General features: G+C 46.2%; 1 protein-coding gene across 1 annotated transcript; it reads right to left on the bottom strand.

Annotated features, from left to right (window-relative positions):
- Positions 1–19,539: 19,539 nt before the first annotated feature.
- Positions 19,540–23,896, bottom strand: FAM181B (family with sequence similarity 181 member B). Its single transcript, XM_059722125.1, has one exon. The coding sequence runs from the start codon at positions 23,770–23,772 to the stop codon at positions 22,870–22,872; it is 903 nt and encodes a 300-aa protein (XP_059578108.1). The 5' UTR covers positions 23,773–23,896; the 3' UTR covers positions 19,540–22,869.
- Between the last annotated feature and the right edge of the window lie 710 nt (positions 23,897–24,606).

Here is a 24,606-nt window from a genome sequence, read left to right as displayed (position 1 = left end):
TGACCCCTCACCTGTATATAGAGTTGTTGCATAGTTCTGTATATATGCATGTGTGTGTATGTATATATATGTATAACTTATAGTTCCTCTATTTATGTGTATATATATTATAATATCATCACTAATCAGAACACAGAATCCAGGCATAACAGATACTGAGTTTGGCGGCTGCTGCTGAGATCCTTAGGGTAATTTCTGCCATCAGCGTGACTAGAGATGAAGCTGACCCAGCTCCAGACCACACTCCTTGTCATGACAACAGCCACCTGGATGCAAGGGAGTGAGACAGGTCAAGGAAATATGGCACTTACTGCCTGAAAGCACTTAATGCCCACCAAGCACCAGCGTCTATACAGAGAAGCAACTGAAGTCCCGTCAGCCTCTTCCTCAGCGTGACAGCACAACTGGTCTGCTGCTGAGAAGCCTTACAGATCTGGTGTGCCACAGCACAGAGCAACTATCTCCCTTACCTTACTGAAACAAAAACAGTCCTCCGCTGGCATGTCCAGGAGGAGGTACTGGGTTCACAGCATGCACGATCACCCCAAGGAGCCCAACCCCTCCAACAATGCTGCACATGGGTGGGCATGGGAGATTGGGGCCGGGGGGGGGGGGGGGGGGGGGGAGGGAGGGCACTTTAATTAGCAAACCGCGCTAATTAAAAGCGTCTGAGAGTCATGTGTATCAGCATCCTCATGCTGAAAAAATGCCAGCAGGGTACTTTGAACTAAAGCTCATTCAATGAGTTTTAGTTCAAAGCACCCTGCTGCGACTGTTCAGTGCGGAGACACTGATACACATGACTCTGGAGGCTGCTGGAGCACATTAATTTCCGCACTCCAGCAGACTCGATTAATGGAGTCTGCTTCGACGTGCTGGATTTACAGTGCATCAAAACAGCCGCCCTGCATGCGTGCAAGTGCCCAGCGTGTGCACAGGAAGCAAAAGTAGGTGGTGTGTGGACACAAAATGGAGTGCAGAAACATCCCCATGCAGAGATCTAGGGCATTCTTGCCTCACACATAATTTCCCTGGAGGACCAAGTAGTAATATTTGTGTTCATTGCTAGCCAAAGGTGCATGTCTGAATTCCCACAGTTGAAACACCTGACTCAGATCTGCATATTAAATGCCTCTCGAACAAATAATAAGTTCACTAGAGATCCAGAATGCCTAGTCCAGCGATTCTCAATCAGGGTGCCGAGGAACCCTAGGGTGCCATGAGACCCTTTCAAGGGTGCCACACAATATCAGCACTGAGAAGAGTGCAAACATGAACACGATTCACAAGATCAAGCCAGAGATTTCAAAATGGAGTCCAGAGCAGCAAAGGCAGCTAACTAAACAGGCAGCTAACTAAAGAGTGGTGGTGGTCTTGCTTCTGCCTTCAACATTTCTGCATGATACATAGCATAGTGGCTAAACCGCTTGTCCAGGAAGCAGGCTTGGGCTCTAGGCCATCTGCTGCCTGAGAGAATTCAAGCCATCATCTCCTGCTTCCTAGGACAGTACTTATCACCAGACGATACAACCGGCTCAGGTGGGCACGCTTTCCACCCTTCCTGTCGAAGCTGATTTGCTGCGCAGGCAAGAATCACAGGCTAAAACCAGAGCAAGCAAAAGGGAAGGTGTCTCCGTAGCCCAGTGAGGATAGCCCTGCCCTGGGAGAAGAAGTTACCTTTTATTTGCTTTCCTTATATAAACTCCATCAAGTTAAACGCTCTTGAAAGAGACGCTCCAAGCTGTAGGCTCAGGGGCCTCCAGCTGAGCTCGTCTGAAAAAGTGGGAGAAGAAAAAATGCGTCTGCTACTCTGCACAAGATCATAAATACCTGACTCTTGAAGGAACGAGTATCATTGCAGTGAGAGCCGTCTGAGATCATCGTTCAAGCCACTGAAAAGAGGCTACCCTGTGCGTATGGTTGGTAAAGGTCCCTCACATGCTGCGTCACCCTGGGAGTCAGAGGGCTTATGGCGGTGAATATGGGAGCTTAGGAGAGACTCCCTTTGTGCCCGTATGATTTTAGTCTTCAACAGTTACACAAAACATTATGAATATGGTAATAGCTTCCATCTGGCTCAGTCAATATTACCTGCCAACAAGAAAATGCAAGCATTAGCTAAGTAAGGACAATTCATAATCAGCAGTTGGCTTGGGCCTCCCAATGTGGCACATGCCAATTAAAGGAAGTAATTAGACTTTAGCTGAATCCCTGTGGAATTTATTTGGCAAAAAACCTTGTAAAACATTTCATCCCGGCATATGTATTTTGATAATACAGGTGGAGATTTTAATTAAGAAGTAAAAAGAAAGCCCGTTCATGTATATTCCATGGCAAAATTGTTTCCATCAAATCCACATTTAAAGCTCTCTCCCTTTGCTGTGTATTAAAGTGGCTGTAGTAACAAAGCGCATCCTCCTCTGGCTAGCGCTTGGTTTGTGCTAGGGATACTCAAAGATGAACACAGTTAGTGGAATAAATAAAGCCTTGATTAAGCATAATCTCCTCAGTTTGAACTTTGCTGGATCTGTAGGTAAAGCCCTACTCTTCCCTACTGCAGCACTGAGATAAGGAATCAGTTCTGTCCAGCAAGCTCTACAGAAATCACAAAAATGCTTAGGATACAATGTGATATGGACTGGCTCCAGCTCTATCCCCACACTGAATGAATAAAATCTTCAGTGAATCAGTGGAGTACTTAACAAAACTTGGGTTGTAGCACAGCAGAAACATCACGTTATGCATTTCTACTATTAAAAAAACAAAGACCTGGGACTTAGATCAGCACAAAACAGGAGAAGCAGCAGCCCCCTACCTTTGCTAATGAACATAGTAGTGCCAGCCTCAGCCCAGGCCCCATTCCACAGCGCTCTTAAGCATGTGCTTAGCTCTAAGCATTAAAATGGATGGGGCTTATCTAATTCTCCTTAAAGCTAATGGAAAACCTCCTGTTGACTTCAATGAGTTGGACCAAGCCCAGTGCGACTACTGTCATGCAAAACCACTGCAACATTTTGCTGGATAAGTATCCATGTCGTTAGTAGTATTTGCACTCATCTCACATTGACATAAACAGACGCAAGGTGTGGGGAAGTGAAAGGCTAAGCAAAGTGAATACAAAGTGGGTGGAAAATGTTACCACCCTAACTAGGCAACTTTGCACGTAAACGACTGTAGAAAGTACAGGACAGGACAGGGCAGAACCAGGCACCTTCACTTGAAATGCTTTCAAGAAGGCAATCCAGACTTCATGTGCACAGGATGTTCCCACACATGAAAAGGGCATCACATATAAACACACTCCTATTAGATGGTACAAGAACTATTATTATTTTGATATTGCAGCTGTGGCCAGAGAACCCAATCAAGCACTGTGACCCCATCGTAGAAACAAAGAAAACAAAGACAGCATCTGTCCCAGAGATCTGGTAATCTAAGATTTAGACAACATGCAACAGGCAAACAGACAGAGAGTTGGGAAGCAGGAAGGCAAGGTTAGAGACAGGTGTGTGTGCATAAATTAGGCACCATCGTGGTCTCAGTTGTCAGAAGTGATCACCAGTCTTATTGATGGCAGATGGCCACAATTTGTAGATGTCACTGCAAAGGGAAACTTTAAAAAGGGATTTACAAGGTGGATTATGGAGTGGCTTTGAGGTTTGCATAGTTTACAGCTCTGGTGTTCAAAAATGGTGAAGACAAAGGTTAGTCCACTGGTCAGGGGCTGTTCATATATGAGAAGCCTAAAAGAGTTTGGTTTATTGCTTATTCAGCCTCACAAAACAAACTCTGAAAGAAGATTTAATTTCTGCCTGTTAATAAATTGGGAGGAAAACATGAGAGAGGAAAAATAATTATTTACACTCAAGGGCATGTTGGAGGGGTGCAGGAGAGTGGTGAAGGTGTGTCCTTACTGAGCCAGGGCATGCATCCAAGCCTTACTCCAGACTCATGCCAAAGTGTGACCCCCGTCAGCCCAGCTGTGAAACTGTGCCCAGTCACCCCAACTGGATATGATGGTAGTTGCATCACTCCCTTTCATCCCAACAGCTCCACAAACTGTTGTGCCTTTCCTATGATCCTAAATGCACAAGTCATGGGACAAATTTTTGACAGTGCTGGCACAAGAACCAATGTGTGTAAAGTGGGCAGGAATAAATTTAGGCTGGAAATTAGGTTTCCAATCATCAGACCAGTAAGGCTGTGGAAGAGCCTTGTAATCAGAATGGACAGGACAAAACCCTAATTGCTTTTAGGTGGGAGCTTGGTCATTTTCTGAAAAGTATTATAGTACATGGTACCTGTGACAGCATGGAGCTGGACCCAACAAACCACAAGGCCGTTTCCAAGCCTACGTTCTCCATTCCATATGTAAGGGTGCCTGCGAGCAAAGTACATTTTATTATCCCTGGCAACTTATTTAATCCCCTCTATGACTGTTTTTTACTATGTTGTGTTTGGCTTATTCTGGTCAGACTTGATAGAAACTTATGTTTGAAAGCTTGTCTAACTCTATCCCAGCTATACAGTTGGTCCAATAAAAGATATGACCCTATCACACTAATGCAGTTGCAGGCACCCAAATGTTCTTAGAGAAGTTAGTATTCTTCAGATGAATATAAAATATATGAGAAAGATACTCTGTGCAAATCTAAGCAGATATAAATTGGCTCAAATGCCTCAGTCCAGAAAAGCACATTCATCAACAGGACTCAGATATATTTTTTTAAAGATTGTATTTGCCAATTCATTGCATGAATGAGACCCATGCTGGTAAAGTACCACATCTGAATATATGATCAAAAGCCCAAGCATCTCTTTGTAGCACTAGTTGCCCTAGCAAGTTAATAATTTACAACTCTTCCTGGCCCATCTCCCTGCTTAATGTAGATAGCTAAATTATAACTAAAATATGCAACAACAAATACATTTCTGAACACATACCTGACCCAGCTTATCACTAACGTGTGTGTGTGTGTGTGTGTGTGTGTGTGTGTGTGTGTGTGTGTGTGTGTACACACCACCCCCCCAGTCAATTCCTTCAGTGGCTATCAGAGAAGTTTAAAGGGTAACTTAAATCACAGTGTACAAATACCTATGTGAGGAACAAAATATAGATACTAAAGGGCTTTTCAATCATGCAGACAAAGGTATAAATAGATCCAATAGCTGAAAGTCGAAGCTAGACAAACTCAGGTTAGAAATAAGATGTGGTTTAATGAGGACAACTGACAATTAACAATTAAAACTAATTGCCATAGGTTGCAATGGATTCTTCATCACTGGAAACAATAAATTAAAACTGGATGCTTTTCTAAAAGAGAAGGCTGTAGTTCATACAGGCTGCATCTACACAAGACTTTGACTGCAAAGCTGTGTAATTAGCTCCACTGTGTAGCGTCACATGTGGCAGGAAACTAATTAACTCTGCCTTAGGTTAGTAATTGTGAAAATACAAGTGCTATCCTGTAGCAGAGTTCGTCACTGAACAGCAACGCACATGTAGATGCTGACGGGGCTGGCTGGGACACAGGGGTGCTGGCTAGCCCCGCAGTGAAGCACCCTTGTGCCCCAGCCAGCCCCTCCACAGCACGTTGAGCTGGGTCACAGCAGCCCCAGGCTGGCAGGCTGACCCCCTGGACCCTCTACCAGCTGGAGCTACTCCAACCCAGCTCAACATGCTGCGGTCCCAGGGGCACATGAAGATATACCACTCAGGAGCAATAAAGTTTGGTGCAATATGCCCTAGAGTTTGTTCATTCACCTTCATTTCACATGTAGACGCACCCACAGGGATTAATTCAAGGAATTTGCCCTTTGTTATATATGAACTCAAACTAGATAATTACAATGGTCACTTCTGGCCCTATATACTATGAATACATGAGGTGCACACATTTGTACCAGGTATTTTTCCCATTATACAAAATAGGTATGTGTATGTAGCAACGTAACCACACGGTACTAGTAGTAAAGTATAACCTCATAAATCCGAATATCAAAAAGCCAGAATTCTTGAAAATCCAGCACATCGGAGAATAGCGACAGCTGGTGCCGGAGCAGCAGAGGAGGAAGCTTGCACGGGACAGCTGCTGCTGCCATCCACCACCCCACAACACTGCTCCACATGAGGCCACTGCTCCAGGACCAGCCACCGCTCCGGTTTTAAAAATCTGGCATTTTCACTATTCCGGCCAGTGCTCGGTCCTAAGCGTGCCGGATGTATGAGGTTGTACCGTAGTACAAAGCAATATTTTTATATTTTGGTACTCTAGGCACACTGGTATAACTGAAGCCAGAATCTACCCTAAGTTTTCATTGTTAATTTTAAACTAAGCACTCAGAGTAAATGTTAGTCTGTAGTAGTCAAAGCAAACCACTTGAGGGCTCTAGAGGACTTCAGTCTGCTGTGTTTTCCTGGCAGTACATAAGGTTTCATCAAAGATTTGAGTACTAGCATTCATTAGTCTTTTTGTCTTGACCCCATTCAAGAGGACTCTCCTGTAGATCCAGGCATGCAATAAAATCTGACAGCTGCAGCGATGGCCACACTAATAAATCAAGTGGAAAAAATAAGGTGATGCAAGTATTTATATCCATCCTCAAATGATTGGAATAGTTCACCTGGGTTCCTAACCCCTAACTATTCAAATAGTCACAACTACAAAAATACCAGCATGCTATGAATACAGCAGTGTACTCCCTCCTTTCCAACTCAGAATTAGTCACAGTGCCTTATGCATTTGTCACCTCCAGACTTAATTCGCACAGTTCCCTGCACATTGGCTTGACATGGAAAAAGCTTTAGCTGGTTCAGGATACTGCAGTCCATCCGTTCAACCATGCCGCTTGCTGAGACTACTTCAGCCACAGGGTGCTGTTCTCTTCATTGGTTCACTGCAAGCCAGAGCAGGTCAAAGTCAAGGTTTTGAACCTCATCTTCAAAGTCCTCCATAAAGTTGGCCCAAGTTGCCTAAAGGAACTAACTTATTCTTCATCCTGTGTGGTCATCACATCACACAACAGCTACCTTCCACTTGAGCAACAGACCTGTCATCCTCAAGGCTGCAGCTTTGTGCGCCGAAGTCAGCACTTCTTTGCACTAGGCTCCTCCCAAGGATTGCAGCCTTGCCATGGTGGAGAGGCTTATGTGCTACCCGTGACCATAAGCGCCATGCCATCTGCAGTTTGTATGCCAGCAAGGTCAAGAGCAAGGTTTCCAGACTAATGATGATCAAAAAATAAAATACAAGTCTTCCATAGTAGAGCAGGCAGATGAAGAAAGAATATTTCACAATGGCTGAAGTGGAATAGAAACTTCCGGTCATCTAGGTTTTCCTTCCTGTCAGATTAAGATTTCCTTTCTACAAGGTGTTACATGGTTTCTGATGTGCAACAGCATCTCCACACTAAAAGACAGTACCGGCATCTTCCTTCAACAATAGTGAGCCCTACAATGATGAGTACATGGCAAAAGGGGAAAGTCCTAGTGATTACTGGAAGCCCTTAATCACAGGCCTATATGGAGTTAATGATTATATAATAGTTGCTTTATACTTGGAACTGAGACAGGTGTGTAATTCAGTAGTTGCAATCATGATCGAGCAGGCCTATTTAGAATACACAGTGCTCACCCCATATGGGAAGGGGGCTAGAAAAAGTGCCCTAAATACAGTCCATCTCATTGCACCTGACTGGAAAACCATGTCCAATGAGGTAACTGTATCTGTGGTCGAGTAACGAAGTTTGAAACCTTGAGTGGCCACACCCTGATGGACAACTCTAACAGTGACTGACTGGAGCAAAGGACAGCACTCCTGACCAGAGAACTTGCATGATTTGATGCAGATATTGCTGCACTTAGTGAGACCAGATGCACAGGAGAGGGGCAGCTCACAAGGCATGGTGGTGGGTAAACTTCTTTTTTTCCAAAAGGAAAGCAAAAAAGACAGACATGTGCATGGCATCAGTTTTGCTATCAAGGCCAAGATTTTTACTCAAATGTTAAAATGTCCTTTTGGCATCAACGAGCATCTTAAGACCCTTCGTCATAAACTGATCAACAGACAACATGCAACAGCCATCAGTGCACACGCCCTGACCCTTGATATAGATGACAAAGCAAAAGAACAAATCTATTCTGAATGTGACCAAGTCTTGTCATTTGTCCCCAAAGAAGATGAGATCATTCTTCTTGGCAAGTTCAGTGCTAGACTCTGAGCTAGGGAAAGGAACACTTGGGAAGGAAAGGGTGGGGAAAGTCAATTCAAATAGACTCGTCTCCTGAGCAAGTGTTTGGAATATGATCTCATAATCATGAACTTCTTATTCCACCAAAGCAACAAATGGAAGACATCATGGATGTACTGCCATTCAAAACACTGGTACCTGATTGACTATGTCAGAGTGCATACCTGGGACTGTCATGGCATCTGTCTCATCAGGGTTATAACCAGCAGATGACTGCTAGATGGATCAGCATTTGGGACTTTCTGTCACTTCCATCCATATCACCCCAAAACAAGGTAAACAAAAGAAGGAACCGCAGAAGAGGTTTAATATCATAGGTGGCAAAAGTGGGGGCTTACAGGGCTTAGCCCCCCCAAAATTTGGGGCAGCGGTAGGGCTGCAAGGCAGCCTAGCCAAAGGCTTCCAGCATCTACAGCAGGGTGGGAAGAAAATGGGGTTGGGGCTGGGGCTAGGGAAGGGGCAGGCACTGCACAGCCAGCAGGGCGCGGGATTGAGCAGCAAGCCTCTCGTCCAGGGGGTGTGGCTCCTGCTGCTACATGCACCTTGGGAGGCATGGGGGGCATGTGGCCCCAGATCTGCATGTGGCAGGACAGGCTGCCATTGAAGGCTGGGGCCAGGGCTGCGCCAAGCTGTTCTGACTCGGGGCGGGGCAGGGCGGGCACTGGAGGGTCCTGGGGCTCTGTCCCCTCTGGTCCAGCAGTGCAGCCAAGGCTGTCCCCACTCCGGCCCCCAGCTCCAGACCCGCCCCCCCGGGTGGTGCAGGGCCAGGGCTGAGGCTGGGGCTGGGACCAGGGATGGTGTGGGGCTAGGGTATGGAGGATTCATCGGCATGGGGGGGGTGCCAGCACTGGGCAACAACCCCAGGCATGGGGGAAGGCGCAGCCCCATGGGCACAGCTGGCCCCAGCCCTGATCCCAATCCCGATCATGGGCCCGGCTCCACTCCGCTCCCTCCCAATCCCTGCCTGGTCCCAGCCCCAGCCCCAGCCCCAGCCCCAGCCCCAGTCCCTCTCCACCCCACCCCACCCCACCCCCTTCCCCATGGCCCTTTCCCCTTCCTCCACAGACTTTCCCACCTCGGGGGAGCACGCACACATGTGCACGTGTTCTCAGCTCCCCCCCCCCCCCCTGCAAAATTTTCTGCCTCTGCCTATGTTTAATATTGCAATCTTCTCCAGCAGTGCCTCAGTTAGAAACTCTCTGACTTCCCTGATGATCTTAACACCATTGATCACTGGCAGACCTTCAAGAAAGGCATCAATGAGGTGTGCAAAAAACTTCTATGCTTCTCCCCAAAGAAGCATCAGGACTGGTTTGATAAGAATGATGGGGAAATCCAAGCTCTCATTGACAGAAAAGGGAGAACCTTCAAATTGGGCAGAATGACATCTACTCCAAACAAAAGCAAGAGAAGTATTGCCATAGTAAAGCTGATACCCAGAGGACAATTCAAGAGCAAACAAACAAGAGGTGGGGGGACAAAGCAAAAGAGATTCAAAAGTTTGCCAATGGCCGCAACATGCATAATTTCTTCGGGACAACAAAACTATCTATGGGCCATGCACACAGAGCTGTCCCTCTGAGATCCAAGGATGGAACAACACTCTTTAAAGACACCTCCACCATCAATGCACAGTGGAAGAAACATTTTCAAGAGCTCCTGGACCGAGACTCTAATGCTGAAGACAATACCAAAGGCATTTCACAACACTCCATTAAGGTCTATCTTGCATATCCACAAACTTATCAAGAGCCCTTGCAATCCATTAAGAATATGATGAACAACAAAACAAGTGTTCCTGATAAATACCAGTTGAAATTTATAAGCAAGGTGAAAAAAGCTCTCTTACCATATGCACATCATTATTATGAAAATCTGAAAATATCAAGAGATTCTCATGACTTGAGAGACACCAGATTTTCACTATGATCAAGGAAGAAGATAGATCTGATTGCACTAATTGTTGTGATTTTTCACTCCTTTCTGTAGCTGGAAAGTTTCTCTCACCCACTTTCCCATCAATACACTCACTTTGCCCCCAAAGAGATTCTATCCAAGTCCTAACATGATTTCAGACCACTCAGAGGTACAATAAATATGATCTTTGCTTCTAGACTGCTGCAGGAAAAATGCCACAAACACCAGAGATCCTTAAATGGCCTTCACTGACATGATTAAGGCTTTTGATTTAATCAACAGAGAGGCCCCTATGGAAGATCCCGATGAGATTTAGATGCCCACCAAAATTTGTTACCATTATCAGACTTACATATGATGACATGATAATAACAATTAGGGGTGTGTGAAGCTTTGGTCTCCGATTCAATTTGGAGAAGATCCGGCCTGATTCAGAAGTTGAATCACCAATTCCAAATCAAATCGGGAGACCAGAAAAACCTCCAAATCGATTCGGAAGAGATTTGGAAAAAGATTTGGAGATTCGGAAGGCAGTCTTTCAGGGGAACGGGAACTGAGAGGAGGGAGGGAGTGCAGGGGGGGGAAGACTGACATCTGTAGCTGGCTAGTGACTGTGCTCTTTCACAGTGCTCTGGGGGAAGAACGTAGAAACAGCACATAAACCTCTGTCTGCAGCCTTTCTGTCCCTTTTGTGAGCTGTTTCTGCCTGAGAACAAGGAAGGCCCCCTGTTACAGGCTACCATCCCTGCTGGTTTCATCCCACTGTGCCTTAACACACATACAAAGTCACATGTGACATGAGTTTTGCTAGTCAGCACCTTGAGGTGCAGTTTCCCAGAAACCCCTGTACCTAGCTCCTGGAAACTTAGCAGGCTTTGTGACCTCAGAAGGGGCCACTGTCCCTGCTGTTTTCATCCAAATCTGCCAAAAAATGACAAAGTTATAGGTATTTTAGTGATTCCCCATTATAGTCTATGGGCAAATCTCCGAATCTCTCCAATTCATCGCCAAATCTTCCAAAGCCAATTTGGCCAAATCAATTTGGCACAGTGATCCAAATCTCTGAATTGAATCACTGTCCTCCGAATCAGCCGAATCCTAATCTGAATTGAATACTTCCCTATTTGCGCAGGCCTAATAACAACTATCCTAAGTAATGCCTTGGAAATGGACCCTTCACTATTAGAAGTAGATTCAAGCAAGGATGTATTCACTGACACTCTTTTCTATCTACATGACAGCTGTTCTGCATCTTATTGGTGATGCCATCTGGAATCAGGATCCAGTATCGCATAAATGGGAATCTCTTTAACATCTAATGGTTACATTGCAAATCCAGGATAACCAACCCTTCCATTACTGACCTTCAATACACTGCCAATTGTGTCGTGTGCCCACACAACTGAAGAGCTCTGGGTCACTCTTGAGTGCTTCTGTGAAGCATATGACATGCTTGCATTCACTGGGCATGTCAACACATGCATATTAATGTAATACAATACATTTTGCATGTTTACCCACATGCCAGGGATCACAGCATATTGGACTCATCTACGTGCACGCTTTAATGAGCATTTGCCTATTTTAATGAACATTTAAACGTCATTTAAAAAAACCATGCTTATTAGTTAATGCACATTAAGCATCACTTAAAAACTGGGCACTTCCACACATGCAGGGAGCATGCTCTGATGCACTGGAAATCCAACGCATTGGATCAGACTCGATTAATCAAGTCTGCTGGTGCACATAAATTGACGCACTCTAGAAGCTTCACACATCACGTTTATCAGCAACACAGCACACCTCTGTCCTGAGAAAATGGTGGTGGTGCACTTTGAACTAAAACATGTTCGATGTGCTTCCGTTCAAAGCCTGCCACCGCCATTTTCTCAGTGCAGAGGTGCACCGCGCTGCTCATATGTGTGCTTCTGATGCAGCACTGGGCACTTTTAATTAGCATGGCTCACTAATTAAAAGTGCCTAGCGCCACATTGGGAACACATGTAAAAATGCCCTCTGTGCTTAATTAATGTACATTAAGACAGTACAATTCACATATTCCTAGTACTTCAGGGTGCTTTTACATGTGCTTGGGGAGGGGTGGGAGGGAAGCACTCTAATTAAAGTACCACAGTATCCATGTATTAACATCCCCACACTTCAAAATGGCAGCAGGGGGCACTTGAACTGAAGCTCATTCAATGAGCTTTAGTTCAAGCACCCCTGCTGCCATTTTGAAGCATTGGGACACTGATACACAAGATGCAGGAGGCTAGCAGTTGTATTTACCACACTCCAGCAGACTTGATTAAGTTTTTTACACCACAGCATCTTAGCAGTTGTATTTACAAGTACTATCCTACTGCAGAGTAAATTAGTTTACTCCAGCCTAATGAGGAGCACGTGTAGATATGCAACATTTAATGAGCAGCTAATTAGCCTACTGTGCACTAAACCTCTTGTGTAGATGCACCCACTGTCAACTTAATGAAAACCAAGATACTTTACCAACCCACCCCAAGCCAACTAGCTGCTCCTCTACAGATTACAATTAAAGTACAATCCATGAAGAATGTTGAACTTTTTCACTACTTGATTAACCACCTTTCCTAAAAAGTAAATACAGATGGCGATATTCAACACCGGATAAAATCTGCAAGTGCTACCTTCAGACAGCTCTGAAATCATGTCTTCAGTGATCATGACATCAGGACCCAAACCAAACTTGTTGTCTTCCAGGCTGTTGCCATCTCTACCCTGTCAAATGACCGCAAAACTTGGGTGACATATGGGAAACACCCTGAACTATAGTGATGACATTGGTATAAACAATTACAATAGGCCTGGGTTTGCCTGCCACATGGTCTCAGAGACTCATAAATGTTAAGCCCAGAAGGAATCGTTAGCACATCTAGGCTGAGATCCTAACACTGGCCACAGAAGTACAGTTGCATTGAGCCCAATAGCTTGTATTTGGACAAAAGCTACCTTCCCAAAGGAGTCTTCATTTGTAGACATCAAGAAATGGAGAATCCAATTCACCACTTTCTTTGGCTGGTTGCTCCAGTGATTAATCACCCTTAGCATTAAAAATGTGTGCCTTATTTCTGCTTTGAACAAGTCTGGCTTTAACTCCCAGTCATTCATTCTTGATGGGCCTTTCTTTGCTAGGTTGCAGAGGCCTTTCATACCCAAGTATTTTGTCTCCATTTATGCACATAAATCCAGTCACTTCTAAGTCTTCTTGATAAAATGAACATCCAGAGTGCTTCCAGTTTCTCATTGTTAGGCATTGTCCCCCACAATGCCTATGTTTTCCATCCAGTTATCTAGCTTTTCTGGTTCTTGAATGCAGCATATTGAAAATTCTGTCCAAGATTCAGCAGATTCAAAATTGAGATTTGTATCAAATCAAATATGAACACAAATAATGTGGTGGTATGCTGATGACACTAAGATGTGGGGCGAGGTGGACACACTTGAAGGGAGAGAGAGGCTGCAACTAGATTTAGACAGACTACAAAAGTGGGCAGACGAGAATAGGATGGGGTTCAACGTAGACAAATGCAGGGTGCTGCACCTTGGGAGAAGGAATCCACAGCATACATACAGGCTGGGGAGTTCCCTTCTTGAAAGCACAGAGGCGGAAAGGAATCTCGGAGTCATTATTGGCTCCAAGATGAACAAAAGCTGCCAATGCCAGACCGCAGCCAGCAAGGCCAGCCATACCTTGTCATGCATCCAAAGGTGCATCTCAAGCCAGTCCAGACAAGTGATATTCCCCCTCTATGCGAACTTGGTCAGGCCGTAGTTGGAGTACTGCATCCAGTACTGGGCACCGCACTTCAAAAGGGACGTGGCCAGCCTGGAGAGGGTTCAGAGGAGGGCCACTCGCTTGGTGAGAGGGCAGCAGGACAGGCCCTATGAGGAGAGACTGAGGGACCTGAGCCTGTTCAGCCTCAGCAAGAGGAGGCTGAGGGGGGACCTGGTGGCTGCCTACAAGCTCATCAGGGGAGATCATCAGCAAATAGGCAGAGCTCTTTTCTCCCCAGCACCACCTGGGGTGATGAGGAACAATGGTCATAAGCTGATGGAGAATAGGTTTAGGTTGGAGATCAGAAGGCAATATTTTACAGTTAAGGTGGCCAAAATCTGGAACCAACTTCCCAGGGAGGTGATCCTCACCCCTACCTTGGGCAAACTCAAGAGGAGGTTGGATGATCACCTGTCTGGGGTCTTGTGAACCCAGCGTTCATTTCTGCCTGTGGCAGGGGGTCAGGCTAGATGATCTGTTCAGGTCCCTCCTGACCCTAGCTACTAGGAAACTATGAAACTATAATTGACCCAGCGCATTAGCTATGGTTACTTATTCAAATATTAAAATCAATGCATTATATACTGTCCCAAATGTTGCTGTGCCACAGCTTTTTCTTTTGATAATAGCTGACTGCTCTGAAGAAGCAGTCAAGAAAGGAGAAAGTGGTTGGTGTAGTCAGCTTTTGGATCACTGGGGCTTTTATTGCCTGGAAATCATAGGAAGCCTTTTTGGGTTTGGGTATACAAGGGGCCAACAGTTGTGCAATGCTTGAAATAATGGGGCCCTGAGAGCAGAAGGGGCTTCATAGCTCTTCTACATTATGTATATAATCAATAACAATAAATAGCAGACTTAAAGATCAGATTTTTGGTCAATGCATAAGGCCATACTTCATGTGCTAGGAATTTTCCTACTACCAATTACACTTAACTACTCCTTTACAATTTAAATCCTTTCCCGAGACCTCTTAGTCACAGACCTCAACTTACTGTGCAAAGCTGTGACATTTGTTTAGTTAGCACTTTAAGAGTCCACTGACCTTTGAAGCTTGAAAAGAAAATCTCGATAAAATCACTAATTAAGGATGACTTTGAATCACTTATGCCAGATACATGAATAAACAAAGAAGCTAAAGGTCTTGCTATCAAACAGAAAAAAGCGGGTTTTTCTTCATAGAGCAAGGTTCGTTAAAATACCCAAAAAGCTGGTAACTGCTTCATCTTTATTTAGTCAAGAGTATAGAAGCAATCAGAGCTAATCTTTAAAGTGTGGTTTCATTATGGAAAGTTACTATGCAAAAAATGGCATCTTTTTTCTTATCAGCTGATGAGAAAATGAAAGGGTGGAAGGGGCGAATCATAAAAGCTTTAATTTCTGAGTGTTTGATTTCTTTTTTGTCTAAAATGTTTAACCAATCCTACCGTGTATATGCCCAGAATCGTATCCTTTTAATACTACGGAAGTGCCAGGGCTTCCATGTATTAGCAACAGGTTTTTTACTGCAGACGTAAGGGCCATTATCTTGACAAAACCCTGGACAGAAATGGACCTGCAGAGCTGGAGCCGAAGGCAGAGTTTTGCCTGTAGAACTGTACGACATGCTGATGATATTTGAGAAAGAAATCAAACAGTCCTGTTTCACCCTTGTCCGTCTAGGTTGAGGTTGCACAGTTGGCAGGCAGTAAAATAAATCATCTTCTCGTTTGAAAACTAAGCTGATTTGCTTTGGAAATCCCTGAGAAGCAATCAACACAGAGCCCTACAATGCCACTTACACAGAAACTTACAAGAGTGAAGCTACATTTCAAGGCTGGCTCTGATAATTGACTACAGATGTTGCCTCCCAGCTTTAATCATTTTCTTGTTATTTGTATTACAGTGGAGCCTGGGCACCCTCACCCAACAACACAGAGAGAGGCAAACCCTACCCCAAACACTTACAGCTGAACGGATACAACTGTTCAGGAGAAGAAAGATGATTGGGAGAAGGAAAGGAAAGATGATCACCTGCATAGGGAACCAAAACAGAGACTAAATCCGTGGTACCACCCGTTCTTCCCCTAATCCTATCCAGTTATCCACAAGTCCATCCTCTGAGTTCCTGTTTTCCCCTGGGACTCTTTAAATTCAGAGAGTGCCTTGGGTTTGTCCAGAGTCACTAAGTGTGTTTTTGTTTGCTGTAAGCCCACCCTGAGGCTCAAACAGGGGTCATACAACTTTTATAAAACAGCAAAACTGATTAGCCGTCACAGTACCCAGGGTTTATATAGAGAAACAGAATACACTGAAACTCACCAAAACTGAAGTCCCACATTCCCTATTAATAGCTACGTGTAAAATAAGGTAATTGCCACCTAATTAACAGGTTGCCAATCATTACTGTCTCTTTATATTTAGGCATTTTAACAGTACTCATCATCATGGTATGACCTCCTGCAGAGCACATTACAGTAAATTAGCATTCAAGGTCATCACATGCCAGTTTCCAAGCGCAATGCAGTCAGATCAAATGTCCAAGAGATGCAGCTTCTGGAGATGCAGCATTGCAAGTTCAGGGTGTTTAGCTGGGAGACTCTCAGCACCTCAGAGGATCATGTACCAGTTTCCTACCTGTGCAAGTGAATGAGCTGACAAGCATCTATTGCTTTTCCAATCAGCTCTCCCCAAGCTGGGGGGGGATCATAATTTTAAGCAGCAAGTCCATAATTTGTGACTTTGGCAGACCAGTCTTGCAAACTCCTAACCATCATTCCATTACAGGAAAAGAAATCATGCATTTGCTTTCAATGTTTTCTACTTTCATTCCTTCCACCTGATTCACCTAAACAACCCACCATGACAATGAAAGGCATAGCACTAGTGTTATTATATTTTTTAAAAGGGGTCTAATAGATGTTATAGAGTCAAAGGAAGACAAATTTAAAATACCAAGTCATCATGACACACAGTTTTTCCCTGTCCATAGTTATAGCTCCAAAAACAGCACCACAAACCCTCAACAGTGCCCCTACTTTGCTAGCAAGCCTGGCCAGACTTTCTTGCAAACTCAAACTTGCCATGAAAGATCTGAATGCAAAGAAGTGCAAGATCTGGCCTGTAGCATTTGCTTTCCTAAGAGATTAGATCAAAGAAATGAATGTGCAATCACCTCCCACTCAAAACAAATAAAACTCTCACCACATGCTCAACACTACCCTTTCATTCTATAGGACTGTTACAAGGATCATTTCTCAGGTTCTTCTGTTAAGGCCAAATCTTGCCCTGCTTAGTCAGACAGGCCGCCTCATTGGCTTTTGTGAGGGAGGCAGAATTGTCCAGTGCAATGTGTGAATGGAGTCATGAACGGCATTCAGGGACACTGCAATGAAAAATGTATTACCATATTTTCTCCCCAGAATAAGGTACATATCTTGGTTTTGAAAGGTGGAATAGAGAAAAAAAATACCTTTCCTGTAGGAACTGAGTAACAGCAGTTTAGGAGCCAAGCCTCCTGAATGTTCACCATGTTTCCTTGCTTATAACGTACACCTGTTTCCAGCAGCCAGTATTTTGAAAAAAGGTAAATGTTGTATGTGAAAGAATACAGTAGCCTAAAGAAAAGAAAATCTTCTTCCTTGCATAACCTTGCTTGAAATTAACCTTGATTTTAACCTTGCATATCCTCAGTGTGAAACATGCTGTCAAACTTTTGATACACAGCAACAAGTCAATTCTGTAGGCCTGTTGTTACTCATGATACTTTTTTTACTCTTTGTTTTTTATAAATGTAAGGGGATCCCAAAAGTGTTGGATTTGATATGAGGTGTTTCCCAACTAAGAAAAAATAGGTGACAGGATAAGATACAATGCTGGAAATCTAAAGATCTTAAGCCATGATCTTCTCAAGTGCTAAACATCCCCAAATCACATTTCAGTCAATGGACTTGCAGGGTTTAATGCATAATATGTCCAACCTACTTGCTTGCATGCCACTAAGTTGTATCCATCTCCAACGCTTTTAAGAATCCCTCAGCATATTTTTCTCTTACTGTCACCAATAATTGGAAGATTCCTTTCTATGTTTGCACTGTTGCCAAAAAACAGTTTATTCACAAAGACAAAAAAGAAAACATTTTACAGTCATTTCTGTCCCTTATTTCTAACAGTGTAAAGGACTACCAAAGATCATCAGAGATGACTCATTATTATAATTGTTATAATAGTTAGAATGCAGCAGAGCAATTTCAAGCTCATGTCATCAGGGATTACAAAGCCTGATCTGGAGCTCAAAGTCAATGCAAGCCTTGCCATTGACTCTAACAGATTTTGAAACAGGCCCAGACTTCTTAAATCATGGGATATCAAAATGACACACTAGCTCTTAGACTCATTAGTAAGTCATCGTTCATGACAAGTTCCACCATTATTCATATTATTTTACACATGCCTTATTATCTTTGCTGAATAGAAGAAAGTATAAGCAGTTTGAGTACTCCTTTCCACAGAAAAAAAATATATATATAAACAGTACAATATGTGCAAAGTATTTTAACCTCAAAACAATGAGAGGTATTAGTCTGTCCCTTCATAAAAGTAACTTTTTCAATGATCCAGTTATAGAACCTCATAAGTAAACAGCTATATTTCAGTAAGTAACAGAGCTGTCTGGGATATGTACATTTCTAATTTATCTGAAAGGGTTGCAACTTTTTAAAAGAAACTAACAGAGATAAAGGGGGACAAATTTAGCACTCAGAAGACAGCGAAAGCATTATCAGATAAACCAAAAATATCCGGCTCAGTTATACCTACTTTTATTCTGACTGATGTTACACACAACACTAGTGGGTGCTTTCTTGGATATACAGGGCAATGGCTTTTCAAAGTAAATAGAGCTTTTGTATGGTGTGTTTATACTATCAAACTGGGGCAAAACTGCAGAAAAAGAATCCCCACAAAGAACATAAAAAACCCTTTCATGTCCACTAGATGGCGATGTGCAATCTGGAAATGATCAGTCTCCTCAAGGCATGCAGTGCAGGATACCTTTAAAGAAGTTGCATAGACGTTCTTTGTTTGGTATGCGTAAAGGAGAAAAAGCTCTTTAGATCAACTCAGCCAATGTTAGCTGGCTTCAAGTGCTGTTAGACACTTTCCATTTGCTTTGTAATATAACCAGTTAGTGCTTCCTATATACCGGAAATACTTGTAAGTAAACTTTAATTTTAAAATATTTTCAATCAAATAAATAAAGTCCTTACTTAGGTAGGATTCTTGAAGGCAACAGGAGCTTGCTTCATAATGACTGAGTGAAAAAGGAGGGCTTCTACACTTCAGATTCAGCGATCCTGATTATTTTCTTGCTTACAGCTTGATCTAGCTCCTGTTGAAGTCGGCAGCAAAATTCCCAGTGACTTCACTGGCAGTTACAATGGTTTATACCAATTTAACTCTGCTGACTTGAACAGGATCATCTCTCACAATGATGCAAGACAAGAATCACGACCAGTGAGACTGATTGTCCATGATCCTGTATCTTGAGTAGTCATTTACAGCCAAGACAGAGTGCAAAATTAGTGTAAAATGCTTTAATGAGATTGACAGCATTTTGTACATACTTTAGCCAGGCATAAATGATCACACATAGTACAGGGCAATAGAAAATCCAACCCAGCAGTCTACCATAATTCTTCAGAAGACTATCCCTAAAGAAAAGTCATCTAGTTCTTAGCCAAGCAGAACTCCTAGTGAAGTTGAGAGCTCTGTCCAGAAACAGGATGGTAGAAGGATGCCTAGATTTGATCCCGAAGAAATATAAACTGGCATAATGCAATAGTAGAATAAATTGACAGAGAAATAGAATTGCCCAATAATAAACACAGGTGAAAAAAAAATAACATTTATTTTACTATGCTGTTAAAGTAAATGAGCTGATTTTGTATTCCCTGTGCTCCCGAGACTTTCAGTGAAGTCACTGAGAATTCAGGAGTGCACCTAAAGTGGGACACGTCGGTGACAAAAAAGTGTTAAGCTACACCAATGCAATGCCATCAGATCTGAAATGCTCCAAAAGGAAAAACAATGGTAAAAAATACTACAAACTCCCAGGCACAAATCCCTTGACAGACAGCAGAAAACTTACTAACTCAAATGAGGTTGAAATCAACCTTGTCTTGATCATCTAGAATGCAGTTAATATACTACCTCTCACTCGAAAATGCAAAGTTCCCCCTGTTCTCAGGGGAAACTGGTTAGCACACGTGGTCTGACGTTATAATGGTCATCTAAGTGACCAAGAGGTCAGGGTTATCTTGTTGATCTACATAGGCTGGACTGGCTGTCCCTTGCTTTTTTATATATACTTACTTAAATTGAGTTAAATAACCTATAGTAAAATCATATTTTAAAAGTGCATTTACTTAACAAAGTCCAGTACAGCAGACTGTAGCGATTAAACAGTTGCCCCATATTAGAACAATGATTCTTGCATACAGACACGTTGTAGGCTGCTTAGGGGTCTTTTTGGATGAGCGCCGCTAAGTCAATGTAAGCTAGCATGTCTATCATTTCAAAATAAAATTAAGCCAGCTCCTGAAATTTATTTAAAATTATTACACTCATCGTATTTATGTCCAAAAGATCATGTCATCTCTCTTTCCTTGGCCATAAACTTGTTAATATGATTCTTAATGACAATGTTTTATTCTTTTTATCCCACCGAGTGATGCCAGGTAAAATAATGTACCACCTCTGGAAATACTGTTTAAATGACCACTTCTCATATTTATCGTCTATTTAAAACCAGTTAAGAAAAAAAAAATCGAAGTCTTACATTCTGGCTTTAGGCAAAAAAGAGTGCCTTTCACAGATTGGCACCTCATCCAAATCCCAACAGCAAACTTCAAATTCTGGTGATGCACTGTCCTGAAAGTACCCATTTGGATCCCTTTTTTTTCCCCCCTAACAACTTGTCACCATTCCTGTCATGCTGGTAAATTGCTGTAGCAGTTAGCAGAGAAAAACGCAAAACAGGAATAGATTGTTATGGGGAAAATAAAGCATTCCACGGGATTTAGTGGGGGTGGCGGGGTGGTAAGCGGCTGCAACAAATTCGACTCACAAAGCGTACTGAACGAACTTTGCCCACCGTGACGATGTGGAAAGAGACACTAGAGTATTTCGTTCCAACAGCAGTAACAGCCACAGGTCTTTACGCTACTGTGCACCTTTATTTTATCGGACTTATCATAAACTCTTTTACATAACTTAAGTGATTATCAAATACTCTTCTGTACACAATGGAACTGATCTGCATTACTTTCAATGCTTTGACACATTCCTGAAAGAAATCCAATGCCATTTGTGGGAATCGTGTTGCTTGAGTTGCTACAGTACGTTTTTTTGTCCCGAACGCAGGCAATCAATTAAATTATTGAGCCTAATATTGCTGCTTGCAGAAGTCTGCAACACATTGTTAAATTTAAGGACACTACGATTTGGTAACAGCATTTAGAATGATATTTTATGTCATCTTGCTTGATTTTTCTCTTCTTTTTTTTTTCCACTTGTCTGTGCCCCCTACTGAAAATCTGCCAGCGCTTACCATTTGCACAAGTGCGGGACGAGATTTTCAAGCCGCTGCCAGAGCTGACTGAGTTTTACTTTCCAACCAAAGTTGTTTGCAATTGGTCACGGCCGCTTCAAAGAACAGCAGCCCCCGTTAACCTAATGAAAGACACGAAAATCAAAGTGTATTTGCCTATAGTAAAACAAAATCATAGCCCTACTCAATGCTACCAGATTGTGCACTAGAAAAACACCTGAAAGAATACAATATTCCACGTTCGTATTATGTGCGGTAGGACTCGGAGGAGGGGACAGGGAGATGGGACTCAGCACGTGAAGGAAAAGAAACATCTAAAGGCTAGATCCTTCGTCCCGCCCGCCATGCCTTGTTTCTCAAACAGTCCCTTGAATCTCACCGGGAGGACTGGCAGACTCAAGTGTTATGCCCTGTGGCAAAAATGTGACGTGAACCCTAATGCTGCCAGGGAGCCTGATCTCCTTCTCCCCGGCACTATCTTAACAAGTCCAGAGGCCCCTGAGGTCGGAGGAAAGCCTCCCCTGGCCATCAGCCGACTTCAAATGAGGCCTTGAACTACGCTGGAGTCCGCGGGGTCGCCCTGGCCCCCAGATCAGATCCAGGAGTCGAGGGGTGCCATGCAGGGCCCCCCCACACCACGGCCTCTGGCTCTCTTCAGGCAGTAAAGCCCCCGGAGCTGCCCCGCACCCCGGCGCTGGCTTCTCCTCAGGCGATAAAAACCCTGGAGCTGGCACGAACCCCAACCACTGGTTCGGCTCTTCTTCAGGCCAGGAAACCCCTAAAACAGCCCCCAGGCTCTGGGTCTCCTCAGGCCATACAGCCCCTGAGCTGCCCCACCACCCGGCTCTCTTCTGGCTGGACCCCAGCTCTGGTTCTCCTCAGGCCAGAAACGGAGCTGCCCCGAGCTCTGACCTGGTGGCCAAGCCTATACTCAGGGTGACCCTATGACCCGATTTAGCCTCGGAGATCAGAGGCTGGTGAGAGTTATATTGGATGTCCCCCTTCAGGCGATGGGGCGCAGCCCGCCTGCCCCTCCTTTCCCTTCTGACATTATTGTCCCAAACCCCCAGGTCCGTTGGAGGGGCCGTGCCTTCGCCCCGCCGCCCACCCTCCGGCTCTCTCGTGGCTGGACCCCCACCCCGGCTCGCCCAAGGGTCCGACGTTGCCGTCCCAAACCCCGAGGTCCATCGGAGGGGCCGCCCTCCGACTCTCTTCAGGCTGGACCCTGACTCCGGTTCCCGCAAGGCGAGGGGGTTTCTCAAGGTCCGCGTGCGGGGGGCCGGTGCGGACGCCCCCCGCCCTAGAGGCCGGAGAAGGCGGCCCGGCCATAGCCCGGGCCGTACTCGTAGGGCAGGGGTGGCGGGAGGGCGCAGTCCGCGAAGAAGGGGGCGAAGGCGGCGGCCAGGGGCCCGGCGGGCTCGGCGTAGAGCGGGGGGTCGTCGGCGGGCGGCGGCGGGGGGCTCTTCTTGGCGGCGGGCGGCGTCCAGGCGGGCTCGGGGTAGAGCAGGCCGGCCAGCAGCGGCGCGGGCGGCTCGAAGAGCGCGGGCTCCAGCCCCAGGTCGGTGGCAGCGTTGGGGCGCGCGGGGAAGCCGTCCTGCTCGCCCAGCAGCCCGCTGCCGTAGTCGGCGCCCAGCAGGTCCAGGAACTCGGCCGCCTCGGGCTCGCGGGGCGCGGGGCTGGCGCTGCGGGGCGCGGGCTCCGTGAAGAAGGAGGGCGGCAGGTTGCGGTGCCGCAGCGGCACCTTCCCGCCGCCCGAGCCCGAGCCGCAGCCCCCTGCCGCCGCCGCCGCTGCCGGCTCGGCGGCGAAGAGCGCCGCCAGGCTGCGGCTCTGCGCCGCGCTGCCCGCGCCGTCCCGCCGGGGACCCGCCGCCGCCGCCGCCGGAGCCGCTGCCGCTGCCGCTGCCTTGCCGGGCGGCGCGGGGGCGGCGGGCCGCGGCGGCTCGGCCAGGATGCCGCTGCAGCGCTTGATCTGCTTCTGCAGGTACTTGCGGTGGTTCACCTTGCGCTTGGACTTGGCCGGCTTGTCCAGCGCCAGCTTGATGTTGCTGGACGCCGAGTCTATGAAGCTCAGCAGGTCGCGGGTGGCCTCTTTGCACTCGTGGCCGGCCGCCCGCGAGCCCGGCTCCTGCTCCGGCTCCGGCTCCAGCGCCGCGTAGTCCGGGAAGCAGAAGGGCACGAAGGGGTGCGGGCTCAGCACCGCCATGGCCGGCCCGGGCTCCCCCGACTGGCCGCGAGCGGCCCCGGCCGGGCAGGCAGCGAGCGAGCGGCGCGGCGCGGCGCGGCCCCTGCGCGCTTGGGGCGGGCGCTGGCGCGGGGAGCGCGGCGACCGCCGCCCGCAGGCTCCGCCAGACAAGCCACCCCTCTTCCTCCTCCCTCCCCCTCTCCCTCCTCCCCCGCCTTCACAGCTCCGCTCGGCCTTCCTCTGCCCCGCACCGCGGGTCGCCAGCGGACGCGGCGGCGGGCTGGGACGGAGCAGCCCATTCGGATGGATCTGTGGTCGACTCATCGTGTGGCTCTCCCAGCAATTGGGGGCTACCACTCCTGTTCAGTGCCTTGGCCACGCGCGGGGGCACCCCCTGCTGCGAAAAGTTGCCCGCGGGCGGTCGCTGCCGGGCTAAAGGGGGTCGTCACCCTGTCCCCACCGCCGCTGGTGATTTCTGCGGGTGCTCCCCAGCCCCCCAGTGGCTTCACTCCCGCTGTCGACACGGCCGCCGGGGGCACGCGGCGCCCATGGTTGTGTGGCTGAAATGTATTCATTTCAGTCCTTGGACTCATGGGCGACTGGTGCCTCTGGAGTCTGGGGAGCACCCGCAGAAGCTGATGGCGGTGGTGGGAAAGGGGCTAGGGAGCACCCACAGAAGCTGGTGGCGGTGGTGGGAAAGGGGCTAGGGAGCACCCGCAGAAGCTGGTGGCGGCGGTGAGAAAGGGGCTAGGGAGCACACGCAGAAGCTGGTGTGAGCGGTGGGAAACGGGCTAGGGAGCACCCACAGAAGCTGGTGGCGGCGGTGGGAAAGGGGCTAGGGAGCACCCGCAGAAG

The sequence above is a fragment of the Alligator mississippiensis genome, chromosome 1, assembly GCF_030867095.1.
Source record: "Alligator mississippiensis isolate rAllMis1 chromosome 1, rAllMis1, whole genome shotgun sequence".
Classification (NCBI taxonomy): Eukaryota; Metazoa; Chordata; order Crocodylia; family Alligatoridae; genus Alligator; species Alligator mississippiensis.
This window is presented reverse-complemented; position numbering and strand designations above follow the sequence as displayed.

Coding starts and splice junctions, on each gene's coding strand:
- FAM181B (XM_059722125.1), bottom strand. CDS start 23,772: ATGGCGGTGCTGAGCCCGCACCCCTTCGTGCCCTTCTGCTTCCCGGAC.